We start from the raw sequence: 21,746 nt of genomic DNA on the forward strand, positions 1-21,746 counted from the left end.
CCCCTGTTAATAGGAAATCTCGTAGATGTATCTGTAAGGAACCCCGCATCAGCCCAAAAACGGAATCCGACACGCCCGGGCGAAGGTTAACGCATGTATGCCTTTTCAGCGTCTCTGTGAAGTTCACTTAATTTCACTCGTTTAATCTGACTCCAATTTCAAATGATTCTTATTCTTAGGTTGTGTTTCCGGTTAGAAATTAATCATTAGCTATGCCTTAATTTAGATTTTTTGATTATTCTGATTACCTTATAGTTTAAATTATTTCGTTCACTGCAGTCCCTGTATCGGTTTACAAGAGTCATTTTGGCCAACTGAGTGCTCTTCCCGGACACAAACTCGTCAGTTCTGACCTTAAACATTGGATGCAGGGTAAATATCTACCTTTAAGTCGGTCGCGCTCTGCTTACTCATAACAAAAAGCATAGTTTTATATATATTTACGAAAACTGCAACTTATTTAAGGCAGCGATAGTCAGAAATCGAAATGGACTTAATATATGTGCCCCATGCTCCATCTATTAAACCTTTCGTATGAACAATCCTGAACACAGATTTGAAGTAATACCTTCGCTTTGATCTACTAGAAATAATGAATTAAGAATAATACAGAATAACCAAATATAACATTTTATTTGTCAAGTAAAAATGTATCATGCCAGTAACATTATAGTTAGACAATTAGAAGCCAATTCAGAAATAATAAATGCATAACATTGATTACTCAAAGAAATGCATATATACACACAGTGACGTGTGAATGTCTTCAGACATTCACCCATCTCTGTGGGGGCCTCTGACTACAGAATGATCCCCCCTGACTGCTTTGCTTTTTACCTTTTATACCAGGACCAGAACAAAAGGATTGTAAATGTTTATTACACCAACACCTGTTTTGGGGGAGAGGAGAAGAGAGACACCACCCAAAAAGAGGACAGAATTTTTCTTAGTTTTCCATCTTCTTCATAATACTAGTGACTGCTGTGAAATTAAGCATACTGTAGATGTGTGAGGGCAAGGCGTTGTCCCATGCTATTCCTTCAAGATCTTCTCTCCAGATAAGCTTTATTGCTTTATTGCAGGATGCTTGATCTCTGTTTTTGTTTAGCAGGAAAATCAAGTCTTACATATCAAACTGTAAGAGAACTGAACTATTAACCCTCTATGGTACGGTGTTGCCTCCAGGCAACATGGTCTATTTTTCTTTGTTTTTAATAAAATAAGGCACCAATTGATTGATCAAACGTATCTTAGGACAGAATAACTCAAATACTAATCAATAAAAGTGCAAAAAAGACCAAAACATGACCAACGGGGTCCATTTTGTGTCCTGTTTCAGCACATGTGCACATGTCACATGACTCCATATTTTCTCCAATGAAAAGTGCTTTTTTCACTTGTTTGTAACTATTTAATCAACCTCAAAAATATGAGTCACCTTCACTGGCAAGTAAAGAAGTATTTTTAAGAACTTTACATTATATATCATCAAATGTTTTAGAGAAAATAACAAAAAAATGTATGTTGCCTCAAGGCAACATTGTACCATAATGGAATCGCATAAGGCCATACAGGCATAATAGGTTTGAATACAAATGTATTGCATTTGTAAGGGAAAAATTTAGAATTATCTAAATATATTTGCATTTTTACATGATTTTGTAATGCACTTATAAGAATAGTAATTCACATACTATATCTGCATATATTATGATCTGCACATTTTCTATAGCACTTCAGAAAGGTGTAAAACACAGGTAGACCTTGCAGTTGATGAGGGTGATGATGAGGAGTTAATGAGGGTTCATACTATGATGAGGAAGATTAAATCATAGTGACAATCCGTCAGGGAGAGAGTGAGGGTGAGAGAGAAGATGGAGATGAGGATGAATATGGATATGTTAACTTGATATAGTAACATAATAATATGATGGTTTGGTGTTCCTCTATGGTACAATGTTGCCTGAGGGCAACAGCTGGATATAAAATGTTACTTTTTATTAAATATTAAACTTTTAATACATTAAAAACTAGATAAATTTGTTTAATTGTCTAGTTAAAGAAATTTATGTTTTCAATAAATATATTTCTTTTTTCTACATGAAAATGCCAAATGTTTAAATTTTTCCATTGTGGTACAATGTTGCCTCGAGGCAACAAACTTATAAAAATGAAATAAATTAAAAAATTATGAAAATGTTTATTGATATTGTCAAAGTGTCCAATTTTAAGCAAGAAAAACAACACAAATAATTTTTCCCTCATTGATATCATATTGTGTATCTTTATATCGTTATATCCATATCTTTATATATCATTTTAACCATCTTTATAATTGTCTCTCCAAAACCAAACAATTCTAGCATAGAGAATATAAAATGATGCTCTATGGTATCGAACGCTTTGTAGAAGTCTAGAAACAGTATGACTGCTTCTGAATTAATATGAGCGGCATAATCTATAAGATCTAAAATTAACCTAATATTACAACTTATATGTTTTTTAGTCATAATGTTGTGTGCAGCAGAAGACCCAGAGGCGTTAGCGCAAATTAACAGGATTTATTCCACAGTCCAAATGGTACAACAAAGGCAGACTGCCAAGCGCCATCACACAGGGACGCTCGCAGCTGGTGGTCAGCAATGAAAAAGGAATTCAAGTAGGAGACTCAAGCGAAGGCTCGCAGAGCCCAGTAGCTCGGTCTCTGGAAGTGCCTCGGGTTGTAGATGGAGTGTACAACACATGGCAGCTGGAAGAAACCAGGCTTGAGGAATAGAGGGCTCAGATGGACGGATCACAAGATGGCTACTGGAACTGGGACTAAGACTATAGGGCGGATACACATACAAAGGTTAAGGATATCTAGATGTAAGCAGAGAGTTAACACCAATAACAGGTAATTAATCATCCGACAAAGACACGAACAAACAGCAGGGAGAAATAGCAAAGACAATCAATGAAGACACACAACAGGTGCGAACGCCGACAGAAATGACAAACAGCTGACACAAATAAGCAATGAAGGCAGGGGAAAAGGGAGAAACAAAAGGAAAATCAAACCCAGCTCATGACACATAAAACCTGTTTGAGTTTCATTAATAATTCCACATAGACCAGATTTTAATCTTTTTGCAAAAAACTAATGATAAAATTTTATAATCTAAATTTAATAATTATTATTATTAATAATTATTATTATTGGCCTCCAGTTTTCAAGGGAGAGAAGATCTTTACCCGGTTTTGGTATCAGGGTAATAAGGCCTTGTTTCATAAAGGTGCATAATTCTTCATTAATAAAACATTAATTATACATTCTAAGTAATGGTCTCTTAATAATTTTCTAAAAGTGTTCATAAAAACTCAATAGTAAGGCCATCTGAGCCAGGGGATTTACCTTTCTTAATAGACTGCATTGCTTTGGTAAGTTTTTCTAAAGAAAGGTCATTTTCACAGACCGCTTTAAATTCACTTGAGATCACTGGAGTGTAAGGTTTGATTTTTTTGTAAAAATTATCTTGCATAGTTTTCATTATAATTCGAGCAGTATAGTTTGTTTAAAAAAAGAATATACATATTTATTAATTTGACAGGGGTTTTTGTTTATATTACCATCATTTTTCAAAGCTGTTAGACAATTTCTTTTAATATTTCTCTTTTCCAGAGCAAAAAAATAACTGGTATTTTTCTCTCCCATTTCCAACCATTTAGCCCTAGATATTATAAATGCACCCCTAGCTAATTCTAAGTAATGATCGTCTATTTCATTTCTCAGACTAGCCAATAAATTTTCCTCCTCTATATTAAGATTTACTTTAGATAATAACTTGTCAAGCTCATTGAGAATCTCATGACATATTTTGGAATTTGCCAGTTTAAGTTCTTTACCACGACGCATTGCCAATTGTTTGACTTTGAATTTAAAAAATTCAGTCTGACTCATTGTTTTATCTTTCAAAACATAAGCAGTTTTTTGACAGAATCCACAAATTTTTCATGTAAAAGTAGTTTATTATTGAATTTCCAATATCCACAAATTCTTTTACAATTGTCTGCCTTACCAATCAAAGAAACTGAAATTAATCTATGATCTGATGAAGGCGAATAACCGATTGAAGTATCTGAAACCAATTGAATTGCATTAGTAGATAAGAGCCAAAAATCAATTTGTGACTTGCGTGTCATATCATTATTTGTCCATGTATATTCTTTATCGTGTGGATGTAAAAAAACGCCATCATCAGTAACTTGTAAATTATAACACAGCCGATAAAATTTTTTAGATGTACTGTTCTTTGGAGGGATTCTATCTATGGAATCATTGGGAGCTTCATTGAAGTCACCTCCAATCAACAGATAAGCATCAGAGTATTTTCTTTTTAAATCTAGTAATAATTGACTAAGTTTTTTAAACATATATGCATTTAAAGAGCTATTATTGTGTCCATAGACATTACAAATGATAAATAAAATAAAATAAAATAAAAATAAATTTCGTATTGTCTGTGTTTAAAATGATTATAATCCACCTCCCTTCTCCAGAATGAATTGTTTCCACTACATCTCCCTTCAATTTGTTTAATAAAACAGCGACCCCCGCAGAATGGTTTGTTCCATGACAGAAAAATACAGAATCGCCCCACTGCGATTTTCAAAACTTTAGGTCACTATCACAAGAATGTGTTTCCTGGAAAAAAAAAAAAAAAAGTCTAATTAAAGTCTAATTTCACAAAATTATGAACTGTCATCCAAAAGATAAAGAAAACAAAGACAAAAACAGACAAAGAACAACAACGAACAAGACCTCCTAAATTAGCTCAAGCTATTTGTTACTATAAATAATAAAAAAAATTAAATAAAAAGAACGACCCATCAGGATCTCACATGCAACAAGAAATCAACCAATATTAGTCCACATTGTAAGTTTTTAGGGACAATGAAATTGTCTGTGTGTCTTTTATTCACTCAAAGTTTAAATGTCAATATTCACTTTTTTACCTTCGATGTAAGCGAAAGCACCAATGAAAGACGCTCTTTTGCCTTCTTCTCTGGCTTTTTGGACCAACGGCCATGCCTTGGCCCGTGCTGCTCTTTCCTCAGGTGACAGGTCTTCTTTTCAACGAAGATGGGCTTCCTCTTAGAATTTCGAGCCTCTTGCATCCCTCCATACAATATCCCGAAAGTGACGCATGCTGAATTGAATAATTATAGCCTACCTCTCGCTGAGTTGCCGTCTTTCCTCTTTCCAATTCTGTGCACAGAATCCACCACCTCTGGTAATTTTCGAGCAATTTTCGGGGAAATCTTGCCAAGAACATTGATCACCAGATCGCGAATGTTTTCTTGATGATCTTCCTCCTTCATCCCGTGCAGTCTCAGTCCCCATCTTCGTCGATAACTGTTGGCCTCCAGCAGCTGAAGTTTGAGTTGTTTGTTCTCTTCTCTCAAGTCTGAAGTCTTCTTTTCCAGCGCGGAGATCCTCTCGTTATGGTTGGTGGTTTAAGAAGTTTTTCCACCGATTCATTCAAAAAGGTCATGGCATGATCAGTGTTTCTCACCGTTGTCTCCATGGATGTAACTCTTTTAAAAATTACTTAAAATTTTGAGGAAAGAGACTGAATGGCAACCATAACCTTGTTGAGGTCACAGTCAAGAGATGTTATCTTTCCTTTTTTTGGTGCTGGACTTTTAGCTAGTGTGCACGGCAGTGGAGTTGCCAATGATTTCTCTGGATTGACTGTGTCAACTGAATCAGAAGTTAAATCTGTCAGCATTGTATCATCCCGTTACTGAGCGAATAGTTGGGATGGCACAATATTTTCATTTTCCTCCATGTTTGCCTTGGAGTCATGTTTCATCTTGCATTTGCCCATATGATTGAGTTTTCAAACAAAGTTAAAATTAGTCCCTATAAGGTCGTTGACATAAAAAGCTAAGAAAAGTAATAAATTAAGCTTTGGTTTATTAGCATTTATCAATATTGAAACACCGATGAGTCATCAAAGTACTATCGTGCTCTGCCACGTCACAGACAGGATGAAGATTTTAAACCCGGAAGACGAAAATAGCGTATAAAAACTAAAATTTAACCATTTCCCCCCTACTATTAAATCTAACAGATGCTAACATTGTCTTCAATGGTGTTCAACACACATACCTCTGTTAAAATCTCAGAAATTTTGGTTTAGGGTTTCATGACCCTTTAAACACTGACAAGCATCCAGTGTCAGAAAAGGCAGCCACATCAGCAGCTGAAACACTGTGTTTTTCATGCAGGGGTGTGTTTCCCAAAGCAAACTATGGACACAAGTTCTGTCATTAGCAATAGAGTTCAGTGGGATTTACAACCATAGTTGACTAACAATGCTTTCTGGAAATGCTCCCCAGATCTTTTGACCCAGAAACCCTTCGTACAATATAAGATTGAAGGCAAACCTGTTACAGTCTTCAACCCCATCACACCACTCTCAACCTAACAACCTATTATTATATTATACCTATTATTTTGGGCAAATTAAACGAATTAAATTGTTTTGAGGAACACATGAGCAGTAGATAGCAAGATCTGTGTAAAATCCTTTTTAAACTAATTCCATTTTTTTCCATTACGAGTTTGAGAATAAAAGGTCTATAAATGCCTGAGGTGGAAAAATATGATTTGCTGGAGGTTTGATATGTGCCTAATGAGATTTAGAAAATTAAATGATATTTTATTAACAAAGTTTGGGAGGAGCAGGTGCAGATAATTAACCTAATTAGCACAAGTGGAAAGCTTTCAGTTAATCAACTCAACAACAAGAGGTATATATACTGCAAACTTACCTCTGTTCATTGACAGTTTATCAGCATCCCTCCTCCACCCCATCTCCGCACTTCTAGTTCTATCTATTATTACCACATCCGGAGGGAGAACTCTGGGTTCGGGCTGAAATTCTGAGCTCAGAGCCCTCTCCCCGGACAGCACGCCATATAAACATAACTTTACTCTATTTAATTATATGGATATGTGAACTTGTGAATCATATGAAAGTCTCATTGAAAGTCTCCTATTGAATCTACATCAGTCTTTTGCACTGCTTAGAGCAACATCTGAGAATCCAAAGTTACAATAAAATAAACAGTAGTATTTTGATACAAATGACACTGAATTATAATTAAACAACTTTATATGACAAATGTCAAAATCACAGTTTAAAATAAACATCATCTACATTGATATTTAATATTCTACTTAATGGTCCAGTGCACTCTGCTGTACCGGCTGTGTTCAAATGTTCATTTTCAGCTGTTCTGGTGTGTGATAGTGTTTTACTGAATAGGGTACATCCAGTGAACAAGTATAACCATGGTAACAATCCTAGCAACCATTTATAGCCCCCTAGCAACAGTAAAGAAGCCATATCTCAGCAGCAGAATACTGTACTGATTTAGGGACTGGATTTCACATACTAATCAAATTTACTTCAGTTATATCTCTGTTGTTAAAGACGTGATATCTGCCTCCACACAGATCAACTAGGTGTCTTAATGCAGAGTAAACTTTAAAGTGTGCCTTTATAATGTTTTCTTTCAGCTGATCTAGCTGAATGATGGAGTATTTAACACTTCTTCACCAAACATCATCTGAACATCATCAACATCTTCTGAACAATCTGCTGTTCCTGTTCAGTGAATCTGACATCTACTCTGAGAACAATGAAAAAAGTGTGTGGTCCAGGACTACAATGAACTCATCAGATTCATGTTTCATCTGTGACAAATAATCTAGGAGTATCAACTACAGACACATTCCTGACTTTACTTCTGATCTCGTCTCTGAGCCTCTTCAAGCATCTGATTACTGTAGTGTCCTCCTCCATTCTGCTCTATCATTGTGTCAATCTTCTGCAGTAGATCATTCACCTGCTCTCTGTTTCTCTGATCTTTATTGTTGAAGATGTGATATCTGCCTCCACACTGCTGAACTAGATCTCTTAATATATTATTCTCCTTAATGAGTTCCTCTACAGACTTTTCTTCTAGCAGATCTCCATGAGTGAAGAGAATGATAGAGTATTTTAACACCTCCTGACCAAACATCATCTCAATTATCCGAGGAATCTGCTGCTCTTGTTCAGTGAATCTCTTATTCACAGAAAACACAATGAGAAAAGCGTGAGGTCCAGGACTGGATAAATAAACACTTCTCGCTATCTCGGTCATAAACTGCTCAGAGCTCATCTGTGCATCAAAGAATCCAGGAGTATCAACTACAGACACAGATCTGCCTGAAACAGTGGTGTGAGCTTCTGAACATTCACTGGTTACTGCATTCATTCTCATCTCAGATCTGAACTCTTTCTGTCCCAGTATTGTGTTTCCAGCTGCACTCTTCCCAACAGCACCTTTACCCAGAAGAACAATCCGTCTGGATGAGAGACTGGAGACAGAAGCATCCTGGATGTTGATGGGGATTCTTTGTATTTTTGACACTGTATAACAAAGAAAACAGATCACAGTCACTTATTTTACTACAATATGTACTTTACAGCACTAAACTACTATACTAATAAAAGAGTTACAGTAATATAAATACCAATTCAGAATCCAGATGAATCAGACAGTATCACTGCTAAACCAGTGATAAAGCAGTACAAATTTACATGTTTTAAGTTTCATTTTTATTAATATCAATGTTTTGTTTGTTTTGAAAGCTATCTTTTACTGTTAATGTGGAAAGAATGAATCAAATATTTCATACTCTCATAGAAAGAAGCCTAATTCCTTGTTGGCTTATGTGAACATTTCCTACAAATCTAAAGAGATTTTTAGACTTACGATTCCTTGAGTTCCTCTGTAAAACTTTAGTTATCAGTATTCTCACTTGGTCACTCTGTCCTCTCTTCTTGTTGTTGAACACATGGTATCTCTGATCATATTTTTGAATGAGTTTCTTCAGTAATTCATTGTCATCGATTAACTCTTTTATTGTCATGTTTTCATCCTCCAGTTCATCTCTGGTGAAGAGAATCCAGGTTTTCTCCAGCCGTTTTTCTCCCAGTAACTTCTCTATCCTCTCCACGGTTTTTCTCTCTTCTTCAGTGAATCTATCAACACTGATGACCAGCAGAAACACACAGGGACCTGATTCACATCTCTGAAGAACCTCTTCATATTTCCTAAGCTCTTCCTTAATGTCTGAACCAGAAAATCCTGGCGTGTCATAGACAGTGACTGGAAACCCAGAGACTGAATCAGACTGAACAGCAACATCTCGTGTGACTGATTTGATGCTTGTCTTTGACATGAAAGCTTGTCGTCCCAGGATTGTGTTCCCTGATGCACTTTTCCCAACGCCTGTTCTTCCCAACAAGACCAAATTTAAACAAGGATTTGGTATCACATTTTTTCCTTCCATTTTTATTCCACAGCCTGTAAAGAAATAACATCAACATGGAATAAGATGAAAAAAGAATAACACATCCCAGGTACAATAGTGTACTTGAATGCACTAAAAATACTTAAATACAAGCAAGTGCATTTGTAGTACATTTTATATTAAAAGTGTGAAAGTTATACACTATAAATACACTAATTAAAGGTCCCGTTTTTCGTGTTTTTTTTAAGCTTTGATTGTGTTTATAGTGTGCAATATAACGTGTTCATGTTTCGTGTGTAAAAAAACAGTATTTTTCACATAATTTACTTATCTGTATACCGCTGTTTCCACTGTCATAAAAACGGGCTGATGACTTCCTTGTTCTATGAAGTCCCTCCTTCAGAAATACGTAACGAGTTCTGATTGTGCCAGCGGTTCCTGTGCTGTGATTCGACAGCAGCTTAGCGCACCCAGAGCCATAGAGAGCGCACCTTGCCCGGAAAGGTCACGCCTCTTACCATAACGTGTGCTGCACATAGTTTTACATGTGGATTATTGTGGTGTCGTGCCGAATGAACACAAAAGACAATAATTCCCGAGAGACTGAACTCTTTAATCTCCACAAGCAGCGACAGAAAATGTACAACGTTAGCACTCACTCAGAAGAGTACCTCATACGGAAAACAGCCATATACATAAGCATAGTCCCCTCTTGTGGCCATTATGTGCACTGCAGTCCAACATTAACTATTGCAGTACCACAATAGTAATTAGTAATTAGTATAAAAGTACCACAATTATAATTTTCGGGAACCGAGTTAAACATAAATTGTAACCATTGATCTCTAAGTACAGCGTCCCCGGGAAGGCCAAACAAAGGTGATTAGACTGCGGGATGAAAATAACAGCGTTTCGACAACATGGCGACAAACACACTCTACAAACGCAACTCTTGTGTATTCCTGTGGGCGGAGGTTAGTCAAAAAACTGTTTTAGTGACGTCATTAAAGAAGGAAGTAGAGGGATGTAGTCCAAACTGGCCGTTCGATGTAGGCAACTTCTGTTAAAAAAAATATCTCGCTTGGCATTGAACTTTGAGCTTTAAAATTTTACAGATTTTATTTATACTCTAACAACAACATTACACACTAACTAAAGTTTGAAACATGGGATCACGAAGAACGGGACCTTTAAAAGTGTATTTCTACTTCAGTAGTACTTCACTCCACTTGAAAAAGTATACTATAATACTTTTTGATTTTAGTGCACTGAAATGAAGTATACTACCACTAAATATACAGAGTTTTATAGTGTATTATTGAAAGTGTGCTTTGAATGCTTTAAAAATGAGTTCAATATTAATAGACTTTTACATAGTAATCCTAAATTTAAATTAAATGGATTTTATTAAAAATATATTACTAATGTACTAGTTATAACTACAGTTTTCCAAATGTGCTGCTTAATTACATTTAATATAAATGCACTAATTAGCACTAACACTTCAATTGATTTTAAGTGTACTGAAATAAAGTAAATTAAATATACAGATGTGTTTTATAAGTGCAGTTCTTAATAGTGTGCTGTGAACGCTTTACATAACATTTTAGTGGGTTTTTATATATTAACTGTCACTAAGTTCTTTTTTAATGATAGTATATATAATAGTAATATATTAATCAGTAGATGAGTGTAAATGAGAATCAGAGCAGAACTATTGAAACACTGAAAACAGCTGAAGTGAATGTGAATATGATTTATGTTTCACAGAATTTAAAGTTCAACTTACTCTTCCTCTGATCACTAACTGGACTTTGTTCAGATTTCTGTTCTTCTTCTTGTTTCTTCTTCTCTTTTCTGTCTTTCCTCTTGTTTCTGTTTCTCCCACTGCATTCTTTCCAGTTTCATCTGTTCAATCATTTCATTCTCTCTTTCCTCTCTGTCTTTAATTATTCTCTTATATCGTTCCTCTCTCTCTCTGAATTCTTCTTCTCTTCTCTTTCTCTCTTCATCATGATTCTGTCGTTCTTCCTCCATCGTCATCTTCAGTCTCTCCTTCTCTTCTTCAAGTTTACTAATCAGTTCTTCTCTCTTTTTTATTTCTTTTTTATATCGTTCTTCTCTCTCATTAAACACTTCTTCTCTTCTCTTTCTTTCAGTTTCATGATTCTGTTTTTCATGCTCTATTCTGTTCATAATTCTGTCTATTTCCATCTGAAGATGGTCTTTTTCTGTTTTTATTTTCTCCTTTTCATGTTTAAATGTCTCTCGTTCTCTCTTGATTTCCTCACAAATCTTTTTCTCACTCTCTTCTTTCTCTTTCATTAGTGTTTTATATCGCTCTTCTCTCGCATCTCTTTTCTTTCTCTCTGTTTCATGATTCTGTCTTTCATTTTCTATTCTGTTCATCAGTCTGTCTATTTCTATCTGAAGTTTTTCCTTTTCTCTCTTCACATTCTCTTTTTCTTCCTTCATTTCCTCTATTTCATGTTTAAAAGTCTCTCGTTCTCGTCTCATCTCATCTCGTATCTCTCTCTGATGTTTCTCTTCTTCTCTTATTTCTCTTTTGAGTTCTTCTTCTCTTCTCTTTCTCTCTTTGTCATGATTCTGTCGTTCTTCCTCCATCGTCATCTTCATTCTCTCTTTCTCTTCTTCATGTTTCTTCATCAGTTCTTCTCTTTCTCTGTTCAGTTTCTCCATCAGGATCTTCATCTTTTCGTCTTCTTCTTCATGTTTAGATTGAAGATCTTTCATTAATATTTTGTATCGTTCTTCTCTCTCATTAATCTCATCTTCTCTTTTCTTCCTCTCATTCTCTATTCTGTTCATCAGTCTGTCTGTTTCTGTGTCGTATTTGATCTGAAGTTTTTCTATTTCTTTTTTTATTTTCTCTTTTTCTTGCATTAATTCCACCATTTCATGTCTAGATGTCTCTCGTTCTCGTCTCATCTCTTCTCGTATTTCTCTCTCTTTCTCTTTTATTTGTTTTTTATGTTGTTCTTCTCTTTCTTCACTTTTCTTCCTCCCATTATCTATTCTCTTCCTCAGTCTTTCTATTTCTGTCGTATTTGATTTGACATTTTTCCTTTTCTGTTTTTACTTTCTCTTTTTCTTGTCTCAGTTGCTCAATTTCATTTTTAAATGTCTGTCGTTCTTGACTGATTTCTTCTTCTAGATTCTTCATCACCTCTTCTCTTTCTCTAACTCTGTCCATCAGGATCTTCAACTGTTGTTCTTGTTTTTCTCTCTCCATCTCTCTGAATATCTTACATGAGTAGAAACTCCCTCCATTCGCTGTCACCATGTTGTCTATCTTCTCCAGTAGATCAGACACCTGTGTTCGGTCTCCGGTCTGATTATTATTGAACACATGGAATCTGTTTCCACACACTTCAATCAGATTCATCAAAGGAGATCCAGGTTTTCCTAGAAACTGTTCAATAGTTTGGTCCGTCAGATCATCTCCTCTGGTGAAGAGCATCATGGTGAACATTAAAGATTTCTTACCGAATGTCTCTTGGATGATCTTCACTGATGTTGCTTCTTCTAGAGTGAATCGTTGTCCTAAATTGAGCACAATGATGAACACATGTGGTCCAGTCAGGATCATGGAGATGCAGTGGCTGATTTCTCTCTGGATCTCCTCATTACTCAGTTCAGTATCAAACAGTCCTGGAGTGTCGATCACAGTAACGTGTCGGCCGTTGATTTCAGATGTTTCTCTCCGACTCTCTTTAGTCACTGACTCATGAGATGTTTTTGCTGTAAACGCGTCTCTTCCTAAGATTGTGTTTCCAGTTGCACTTTTCCCAACTCCAGTTTTTCCCAGCAGGACAATCCTCACTTCATCTGTTTTTTCTCTTGAACCTGAAAATTAAAAACAGAACAAATCATAATGAAATTTAAGAAAACATCTTTATTAATTCAAGTGACTCAAAGATAAACAGGGGGATTGGAGTACAATGAGCACTTTTGACCCATTTCCTTATTTTGATGAGTCAAATATATTCTTTGTTATAAACCCTGGTAATAAAACAAGGACATGGCTCAATGCATCTCCTAAAGCCATTCTTTCTATTCATATTGTCTGATACTATTTTTCAAACACACACACACACTAAAAGTGAAACAGATTCCTGAAGACAAAAAAGCTGACGATGCTTTCTCCAGGTGCCCTTTTATAGCCTGTGACATCACCTGACTGCTGCAACCAATCAAGATTTGTGTATATTGACATGTACTTCAGACACCGGTTCATGCAGAGCATTCCCAGAGCATCAACACCATGACACATGACACAGTGTCATGGTGTTCAACTTCAAAAGAGATTTGAAAAATGTATATGTTGTTTTTTCTTTCTTTATCTGTCTTGGAGGTCAGCTCTTGAGGAGGGTGGCTGAGATCAATGTGCTCTCTTCACAGTGAAAAAAGTTCTTCACAGTTTTAAGAGGCAATCGTGACCTAATGGAGACTTTTAACCCAAAGGTTGTGGGTTCGAGTCTCAGGGGAAGTGAATGAACAGCATGAATGAGGTGACACAGACATCTTATCAGCTAGCATATCTATACTTCGCTCCTACCCTCCACTCTCTGAGGCAGAAAGAGTCGTGTTCAACCAACTCTCTACCTTTACCTTGACTATGACCAGCCTATTTCAACCCGAACTGCTGAATCTTTAGCCATTTCCAAGAAACTGCTGAAGACATATCTTTATCATCAACACTTGACCCATTAATACTAACACTTACTAGACTATATCTATTTAAAAAAAATAGCAACTACATGGACTATGCTAGACTAATGTCTCGGTTATGTATATAACCTTAGTTCCCTGAATAGGGAACGAGACACTGCGTAATCGCTATGGGAACGCCTCTGCGTGATGTCGTCGTGAAGCACATATGAAATTTGTCCAATAGGGAGACGTTACGTCATAGGCGGGTGATGTCACTGACCAGGAACTATAAAGCCTACCCAAAAACACTCTCATTCAGCTTCTGAAATGCTGAAGCAAGTCACTTACGGGCATGCTGGGAGTATGGCAAGGCGACGCAGCGTCTCGTTCCCTCGTTCTCATAACTGAGACGTTCCCTTTCAAAGGAACTCACACTGCGTAACCGCTATGGGAACGACAATCCCAACGTCGCCATATGAGCAAGTGACCGTTCGTGTCTAGCCGAAGCGCACCACTCACAGTAGCACCTGCGCCCCTGGAGTGGAGCCGAGGTCTAACTCATAAAATCTCATGAATGTATACGGTGAGGACCAGCCTGCCACATCACAATCATCTTGCAGGGAAACCCCCGAAATAAGAGCCTTAGAGGTAGCCATACTCCGAGTCGAATGAGCCCTAACAGCCAATGTTGAAGGCTGTCCAACTGACTCATAAGCAAGTGAGATGGCCTCGACCACTCACTTGCTCATTCTCTGCTTGGATGCGGGGAGACCCTTCCTAGGTGCCCCAAAACATACAAATATAAGACCATAAGCTAACTGCCATAAGACCTAACAGTCTCTGGAACTGTTTGACAGTGAGTGACTGGCCTAGCTTTATGTCTGAGATGGTCGAGAGAATCAATGTTATGAATCGGAGATAAACGGGCACACATAGCCACCGAATCCCAAACCATGCCTAGATAAGTGGCCCTCTGAGCTGGAGAAAGCACACTTTTCTTTGCATTTAGTCTCAACCCCAACCTTCTCATATGATCTCAATGTTGAGCTGCCATCTTCTCTGATTAAGCCAGAATCAACCAATCGTCTACGTAGTTCAGAATGCTGATGCCCTGCATACGCAAGGGCTTCAGAGCCGCGTCTACACATTTGGTGAAGGTGCGGGGCGACAGTGCTAGGCCGAAGGGAAGAACCCGATATTGGAATGCTTTGGAGTGCCATCACCAGAGCCTGCTCGGGACCCACCACTGTGGACAAGATCCCTTTGAATCGGGGTGGATGATGAACTGAATCGCATACCCTTTTTTACTGTGTGCAGGACCCACTAAGATATTTGACAGACCTTTCCACACTGAGGGCACCGAAGACACACGGGCACCGTTAAGAGAGGTGAACACCGCTAGACTCCGAAGGGGACCACCCTCAGGATCCTGATCTGTCTGCCATCAGGATTGACGAAGCCCTCTTAGCAACAATGATGGCCCTCAGGTCTGTCTTGCTCTTCGAGGACTTCGCCTGAGAGCGTTGTCCCGCATCCCAGCTCCTCAGAGGGGGAGAACGGGTAGCAACGCTCTGCTATTGGTGCTGTCTGCGTGTATGCGAGGAGCTCGTACTCGGCTTGGGCTTCTCCCGCCCAGCAGCTGAAGGGACTTGGGTGTGGCGGGGAAGAAACTGCTGAAAAGCTGCAGCTTGTTTCTTAGAATCCTGGAACCTCTCGGTGATGGTGGTGATAGCATCACCAAAGAGGACAGAAGGATTTAGTGTGGTGTGTCCAAGAGAAACGTTTTATCTTTGTCTTTGATTTCAGTCAAATTCAACCAAAGATGCCTCTCCGTGGCCACCAGGGCTGCCATAGAGTGGCCGATGGTCAGCCTGGTATGCTTGCAAAATGCTCATTGTATGCAATGTAAGACCTGAGTCATTTATTAGCTCAATTTAATTGTTACAGGGAATAAGAATTGAATCAACTGTAAATGATTCACTGTAAATGATTCAGAATTAATATTTAACACTTCATCAATTATTCGTCCAGCGAAAACTGAGGTTAAAGTATTTTACCAATTCTGGATAAAATATTATTCTGCGGCCAACAGTAACAATATTTCATTATGATTATTATTATGATTATAATTATTATATTATCATAAGCAAGAGGTAACTTGATCTTTTACGTTTAAGGCAGTAATTTGACACACACCACAAGAAACTCGTATATGTGAAAATCAAAACAAGATTTATTGACTACTTCTAATGATTACAGGAAACTAAGGCTAAACACACACACACACATACATACATACATGCACACACATTCGCGGAGTTGATGAATTATGAAAAGTCCCAAGTTCAGTGCTAACTTAACTCATAACCTGAGGAAAATCACAAAAGCAGAGCTTTGGCTTGATTCTTTAGGTTTAAAGGAGTTTCACCAGTTTCCAGCAAGAGAGAGAGAAGTTTGCTTGTACCTGCGTTTGCTCTGACAGCTGAGGTAATCGGGTTGTTCCGTGACTCGTGTACAGCGGAATCCCGTTCTGGATTGGCTGTCTTTCAGGTGACGTCTTCTCGGGAAAGCCCTGTGGGTTGCGCGGAAGCTTTGAAGGATGCTGTTGGCTGGTGCAACGCGCTGTTCTGAGCGTCTGGCTTGAGCGGCTCTCTTCTTGGGAGACTTTGGTCAGATATTTCACAGAGGGTTGCGGAGTCTGGATGTGACGGCTGTCGAATGATCAGCGGCGCAGCTTGTGGTTGAAGTCGGGTGTTAGATGGAAAATCAGCCCCGGTCAATCAGTTATCAATGACCCATGCGACTTTTCCGCCGTGGTCAAAGTAGCGGTGTTTCGGCTACCGGGCTTCAACGACTGTGCTTCAGTCCGGCTTCTGGCCGACCTTTTGACCGACTTCTGACTTCTTCGACTTTTTTTTGACTGATGTCTGACGTCCAGCTTGTTCGGACAGCATAGTTTTAAAGGAGCGATCCTCCAATGGGACGTTGCTACGGAGATTAGACACGCCTCGTCTATTGTCTATTGATCACATCGCGTGATATCTGCAGAGCATTCTCGTGTTTTATTAACAACTTTATAAAGTTTCTTAATATTTTCCTGATACTGAATTTCAATGTTTCATTCACACAGAATTACAGAGAATTATAAACTCTGTATTTAGAGCTCAAACATGACACACTTCTTACACACATATTATTAGACTGACCTAATTAAAACAATGATTACCAGAGAAAGAAGAGGCATACGGGAATACAAACATATACGGCATTGACTCCAACGTGTTAGTAATCACACCATAGCAAATGTTATTCTGGATATAGTTAATACTTTAAGTAATCGACAATTGTCCCTTTTGAGATTCAAGATTGAGTCCTTAAGCATAGTTTAAACTTTGACCGGAGTCACGAGTGACCGGGTCAGGATGGATTGCTCACACAAGGGAGGTATTGATAGGACAGATTCGTCTTTAAATCCGTTGATGAGTGTTTTCCTGTTCCGTCCGATAATACAAGAGGGTTTTGTGAGAGAATCAATAGATTTAATGTGATCAGATCCACGTGATGGGTTCTGATTAGTTTATTGCTGATGAGCTAAGAAGTCCTTTAGACAGAGTCCTTTGTTAAAAGAAGTCACGTCATCACTTCTGTTACGGCTAGGTGTTTCCTGTCAGGAAATGGATCTTTTGGACCAAATTAAGCTTTGTTCAATCATGCCTCTGGCTGATAAAGCCATTTGGTAACGTCTGTCGAACGAGTCCCTACAGCAAGCAAGCTGCAGCCTGACCTGCAGCTGAGTACGCTTTACCCACTAGCGCTGATGTTGTTTTCAAGGGCTTAGTGGGTCATTTCGGGGTTTTGAGGGACGATGCCGCCTGGGGAGAGAGATGGCTTGCAAGCGACTCCTCCGCTTTTGGCATCGCCCCATACCCGTGTCTCCTCAAACCAATAATGTTACTGTAGGTAGACGTTTGAGGGGTGTAGACATGGAAGGATACCGGTCTTTTCCACGACCTCGACACCTCAGTGTAGAGGTCGGGAAAAAATGGTCAACCCCGACGTGGAGGATGAGCAGACCTAGATGGTAGATAATGTTCATCAAGTTTACTTCTAGTCTGCTGCTCTTGCTTCTCGACCGGCCAGTCAATGTTCAGCTTGGCAACGGCTCAAGTAAGCACATCCACGAGCTCCCAAATCTTCAGTCCCTCCTGTTGTCACACTGACAACATCCAGCTCCTCAGAACTGGACGCCATCAGCGTGTGCTTCCTGACTCCGGATAGACACTTTGGATGCAGCAGGTGAGGGCAGAGATAAGGCTGGGCCCCTCTCTAACCCCGCTGCTAAATCCATTTGTGAACCCCAGGACATGAGGCGCAGCCCTGCCTCAGCAGAAGCGGGACCCGAGTCCTGAGGAACGTGAACCGAGCCACTCTCCTCGAAGAGGGCCCGGCAGGAGTGCAGCGTTTTCATGGGTAACTGCTTGCAGTGCATGCAGGCAGCCCCTTCGAGAGCTGCCTGGGCATGCTGCACTCCCAAACAAGCAACACACATTTCATGTGTATCCCTGTCCATAATGAAACGAGGACAGGGATGAACACACTTCCTGAATTGCTGCTCACTCGCCATAATATAAATGAATGAATGATGGTAGACAGACAACAATAAAAAAGACAGACAAGATCACATGTAGCGTTTGCTGAAGACACAGAAGCTGAAAGAGAGTGTTTTCGGGTAGGCTTTATAGTTCCTGGTCAGTGACGTCACCCGCCTATGACGTACCATCTCCCGATTGGACAGATTTCATACGTGCTTCATGACGACATCACACAGAGGGGTTCCCACAGCGATTATGCAGTGCAAGTTCCCTTGAAAGGGAACTGGAACTAGTCACAACATTTGCATTGTTATCTGTTGTGGAAATTTTAATTTTTCATATGCTTTTAACCTGTATTCTTGTGAAATATGATGCTTATGGAACATGGTATGATGTTGGCTTAAGTGGTAATGTTTAACATAGTGTTAACATAGATGTTAGAAATAGAAAGAGCAAGATATGGTATGGGGACATGCAAGATGTATGTTAAAAACATGTTTGTGCTAACAATGTGTGGAAAGTTACAGCCACTAAGAGATGTTCCAAATATGGTAAAAGGACAGAGGCTTCGGCCTTGGAGGTTAGAGATATAAAAGTGAGGGGGAGCTTTCGTTCTTGGTCTTACACTCTGCAGCTACTTGTGTTTCTGTGTGACCTGTCTGACCTTTCTTGCAAGAAATAAAACCTTTAAAGACAATAGGACGTGTTCGTCTCTTATGCAGTAGAGTCGGAGTGATTTTTTTGCCACAACAATTTGGTGTCAGGAAGTGGGATTCCATGGATGTGCCTTTTGGACCCGAGAGCGGACTGTGACTGATCATCCTGGACTTAATAGTAGTTTCAGCCCTACCCCGAATAGATTAAGGGATGAGGGGCCGACCGCCAGGGTCCAGAGGGGGACACCACTGGAATCAGGAAACGAACCCAGGTGGCTACACGACTCTCTGGTAAGAGATAAATTTAAATTTTATGGGGAATTAAGAGTAAGGGCCCTATCTTGCACCCAGCGCAATTGACTTTGTACACCGACGCATGTGTCATTCCTATTTTGCACCCGCGCAAAGCGCGCTTTTCCCTCCACAGAAGCACGTCGCTAAACTAGTGAATGAACTTGCGCTCCCTGGGCGGTTCAGCGCAAAAAAGGAGGTGTGTTCAGGCGCATTGCCCGCGCATTGCTATTTTAAGGAGCTGAAAATAGACTGCGCCATAGACCAACTCAAACCTGGTCTAAAGTCAATGGCGCAATATTTTTTTGTTAGAGCGCGTTGGTAGAAACTGCGCCTCTGGGCGCGTCCACAGTGCGCGTTGACTTTGCTTATTACACACAGGGATGCGCATCACACAAACATGCCAAATATTAAAAACAAAAGGATTACAGTGTAAAAGAATATTATTCTGTACATAAATATAAAAATGTAATGATGAATAGTCATTGCGTGTATTAGAATTAGGCTACCTATTTTCAATTCAGCCTATTACTACTTATAATGATGAACGAAATTGGCTAATTAATTGAACAATCGTGCCAATACACACACACACATATATATTAACTGACTCATCGCGTGTACGCCATGTAAATAGCAATCCGCCATGGCGCGAGCGCATCTCGCTCTTAAAGGGAATGGGAGATGACACTCTGATTGGTTTATTTCACGTTACGCCCAAACCACACCTATGAATAATGAAGCTACTTCAGACCAACCCATTTTAGATTTGCGCCGGGCGCAAGAGCCATTTATCCCGCCGGGAAAATAGCAACAGCGCCGAGACCCGCCCACAAAGTTACTTGCGCTTCGCGCTTTGACACTTGCGTTTCAGGTCGTTAAAATAGGGCCCTAAGTGTGATTTGGTAAAATTTGGAAGATTAGGAAACAGGAAAAAATTTAAAAATTTGTGATTTAAGTGATTTAAAAAATGAGTTTATGTGGGTAAAATAAGTTTTGAATAGAAAAAGTGATCGGGGGGTTTTGGGAATTGAGGTCGGGTGCTGCAGAAAAGTTCTAGGAGAAATTTTGAGCTGTATCATGCGAGCTGGAGCAATCTGTGGGAATTGAACCCGGGAGGCAGATTGTGCCAGGCTGTATGACGTATTTTTAAACATCGTAAAAAAGAAGCAGTGCGATCAAGAAGTTCCTAAAATGGACCGCGTGGGCAGTAAAGACATTTCCATGGAGGGAGATTTCTGAGAAATCTAAGCTGGGTCGCACTGAAGCAAATTTTGGGATTGAGCCCAGCTGCAGTGAGGGTACTGCAGTGAACAAATTTGTGAAAAAGTGACTCAGTTTAAACGTCTTAAGCTGGAGCATTAAGGCTCAGCCCGTCCGGTTTTGGGTTAAAAAGATCGGGGAGCATTGAGGCTCACGGTCAGGCTTTGGGTTAAAGGTCAGATCTGGAGGAGACGTCCACCAGATTATTAGGTGCGCGCCGAAAGCAAATCCACAGGAGGCAGAAAAGGAGAGCCAAAATGGGGAATCCCAGAGCAAGCTTGCAAAACCAGGGAGTGATAGGGGGTGTTGTAAAATATGATGTACCAGTGTTTTATCAAATGAGAAAATTGTATGGCCAAAGATGCATGTAATAGATAGAAGAGTTAGTTAAGTATTGTGATTTCCCAGAAGAGGGAACGTTGAGTGGTCATAAGACTTAAGGTCGTAAGGGAATGAGTTGAAGAGAACTGCGATTTGGGGATGTTGTGTTTGTGTGAGAGCAATGTGTGTGTGAAATGTAAGCAGACTAGAGATTGTAGGCTAGATGAAGCAGACAGAAGGGAAAGAAGGTGAATGCAAAAAGAATTGGCAAGTAGGGAAGAAGTTTGATGTGAACGTAACTTACAAAAAAGTTTTGTTTATTCATCCATTAAATGGATGCATGACATTAGATGTCTAGAGAACTACAATTTATATAAGAACGGTTGAAGGAGAAAGCAGCTATAAGGCTGTCAGTCCAACCTAGTAGTAGAAATATGGGTAAAATAATATTGTGGTTCTGCAAATATTACATATACAGTAGAAACCACATTGATAAATATGTTTTGCATCTGCAAACTAACTTTTTGATAGTGAGATAAGTGGCTATGATGAAGGGAAATATAGCAGGAAAAAATTAATTTTGTGAAAGTGAAA

At 39.0% G+C, this 21,746-nt stretch overlaps 3 protein-coding genes across 3 annotated transcripts; all 3 read right to left on the bottom strand.

Moving 5' to 3' along the window:
- Positions 1 to 7,468: 7,468 nt before the first annotated feature.
- On the bottom strand, positions 7,469 to 11,208 carry LOC125261723 (GTPase IMAP family member 8-like). The gene is made up of 3 exons (XM_048180292.1): positions 11,145 to 11,208; positions 8,815 to 9,408; positions 7,469 to 8,468 (listed from the first exon to the last, which is right to left on the bottom strand). The coding sequence occupies exons 2-3, from the start codon at positions 9,392 to 9,394 to the stop codon at positions 7,795 to 7,797; spliced, it is 1,254 nt and encodes a 417-aa protein (XP_048036249.1). The 5' UTR covers positions 9,395 to 9,408; positions 11,145 to 11,208; the 3' UTR covers positions 7,469 to 7,794.
- On the bottom strand, positions 11,097 to 12,384 carry LOC125261725 (vicilin-like seed storage protein At2g18540). The gene has a single exon (XM_048180293.1). The coding sequence runs from the start codon at positions 12,302 to 12,304 to the stop codon at positions 11,174 to 11,176; it is 1,131 nt and encodes a 376-aa protein (XP_048036250.1). The 5' UTR covers positions 12,305 to 12,384; the 3' UTR covers positions 11,097 to 11,173.
- Positions 12,384 to 15,764, bottom strand: LOC125261718 (GTPase IMAP family member 9-like). Its single transcript, XM_048180286.1, has 3 exons — positions 15,642 to 15,764; positions 15,371 to 15,467; positions 12,384 to 13,222 (listed from the first exon to the last, which is right to left on the bottom strand). Exons 1-3 carry the CDS (start codon positions 15,762 to 15,764, stop codon positions 12,384 to 12,386), a joined length of 1,059 nt encoding a protein of 352 aa, XP_048036243.1.
- Between the last annotated feature and the right edge of the window lie 5,982 nt (positions 15,765 to 21,746).

This window comes from Megalobrama amblycephala, unplaced genomic scaffold (genome assembly GCF_018812025.1).
Source record: "Megalobrama amblycephala isolate DHTTF-2021 unplaced genomic scaffold, ASM1881202v1 scaffold472, whole genome shotgun sequence".
In the NCBI taxonomy this organism is placed as follows: Eukaryota; Metazoa; Chordata; class Actinopteri; order Cypriniformes; family Xenocyprididae; genus Megalobrama; species Megalobrama amblycephala.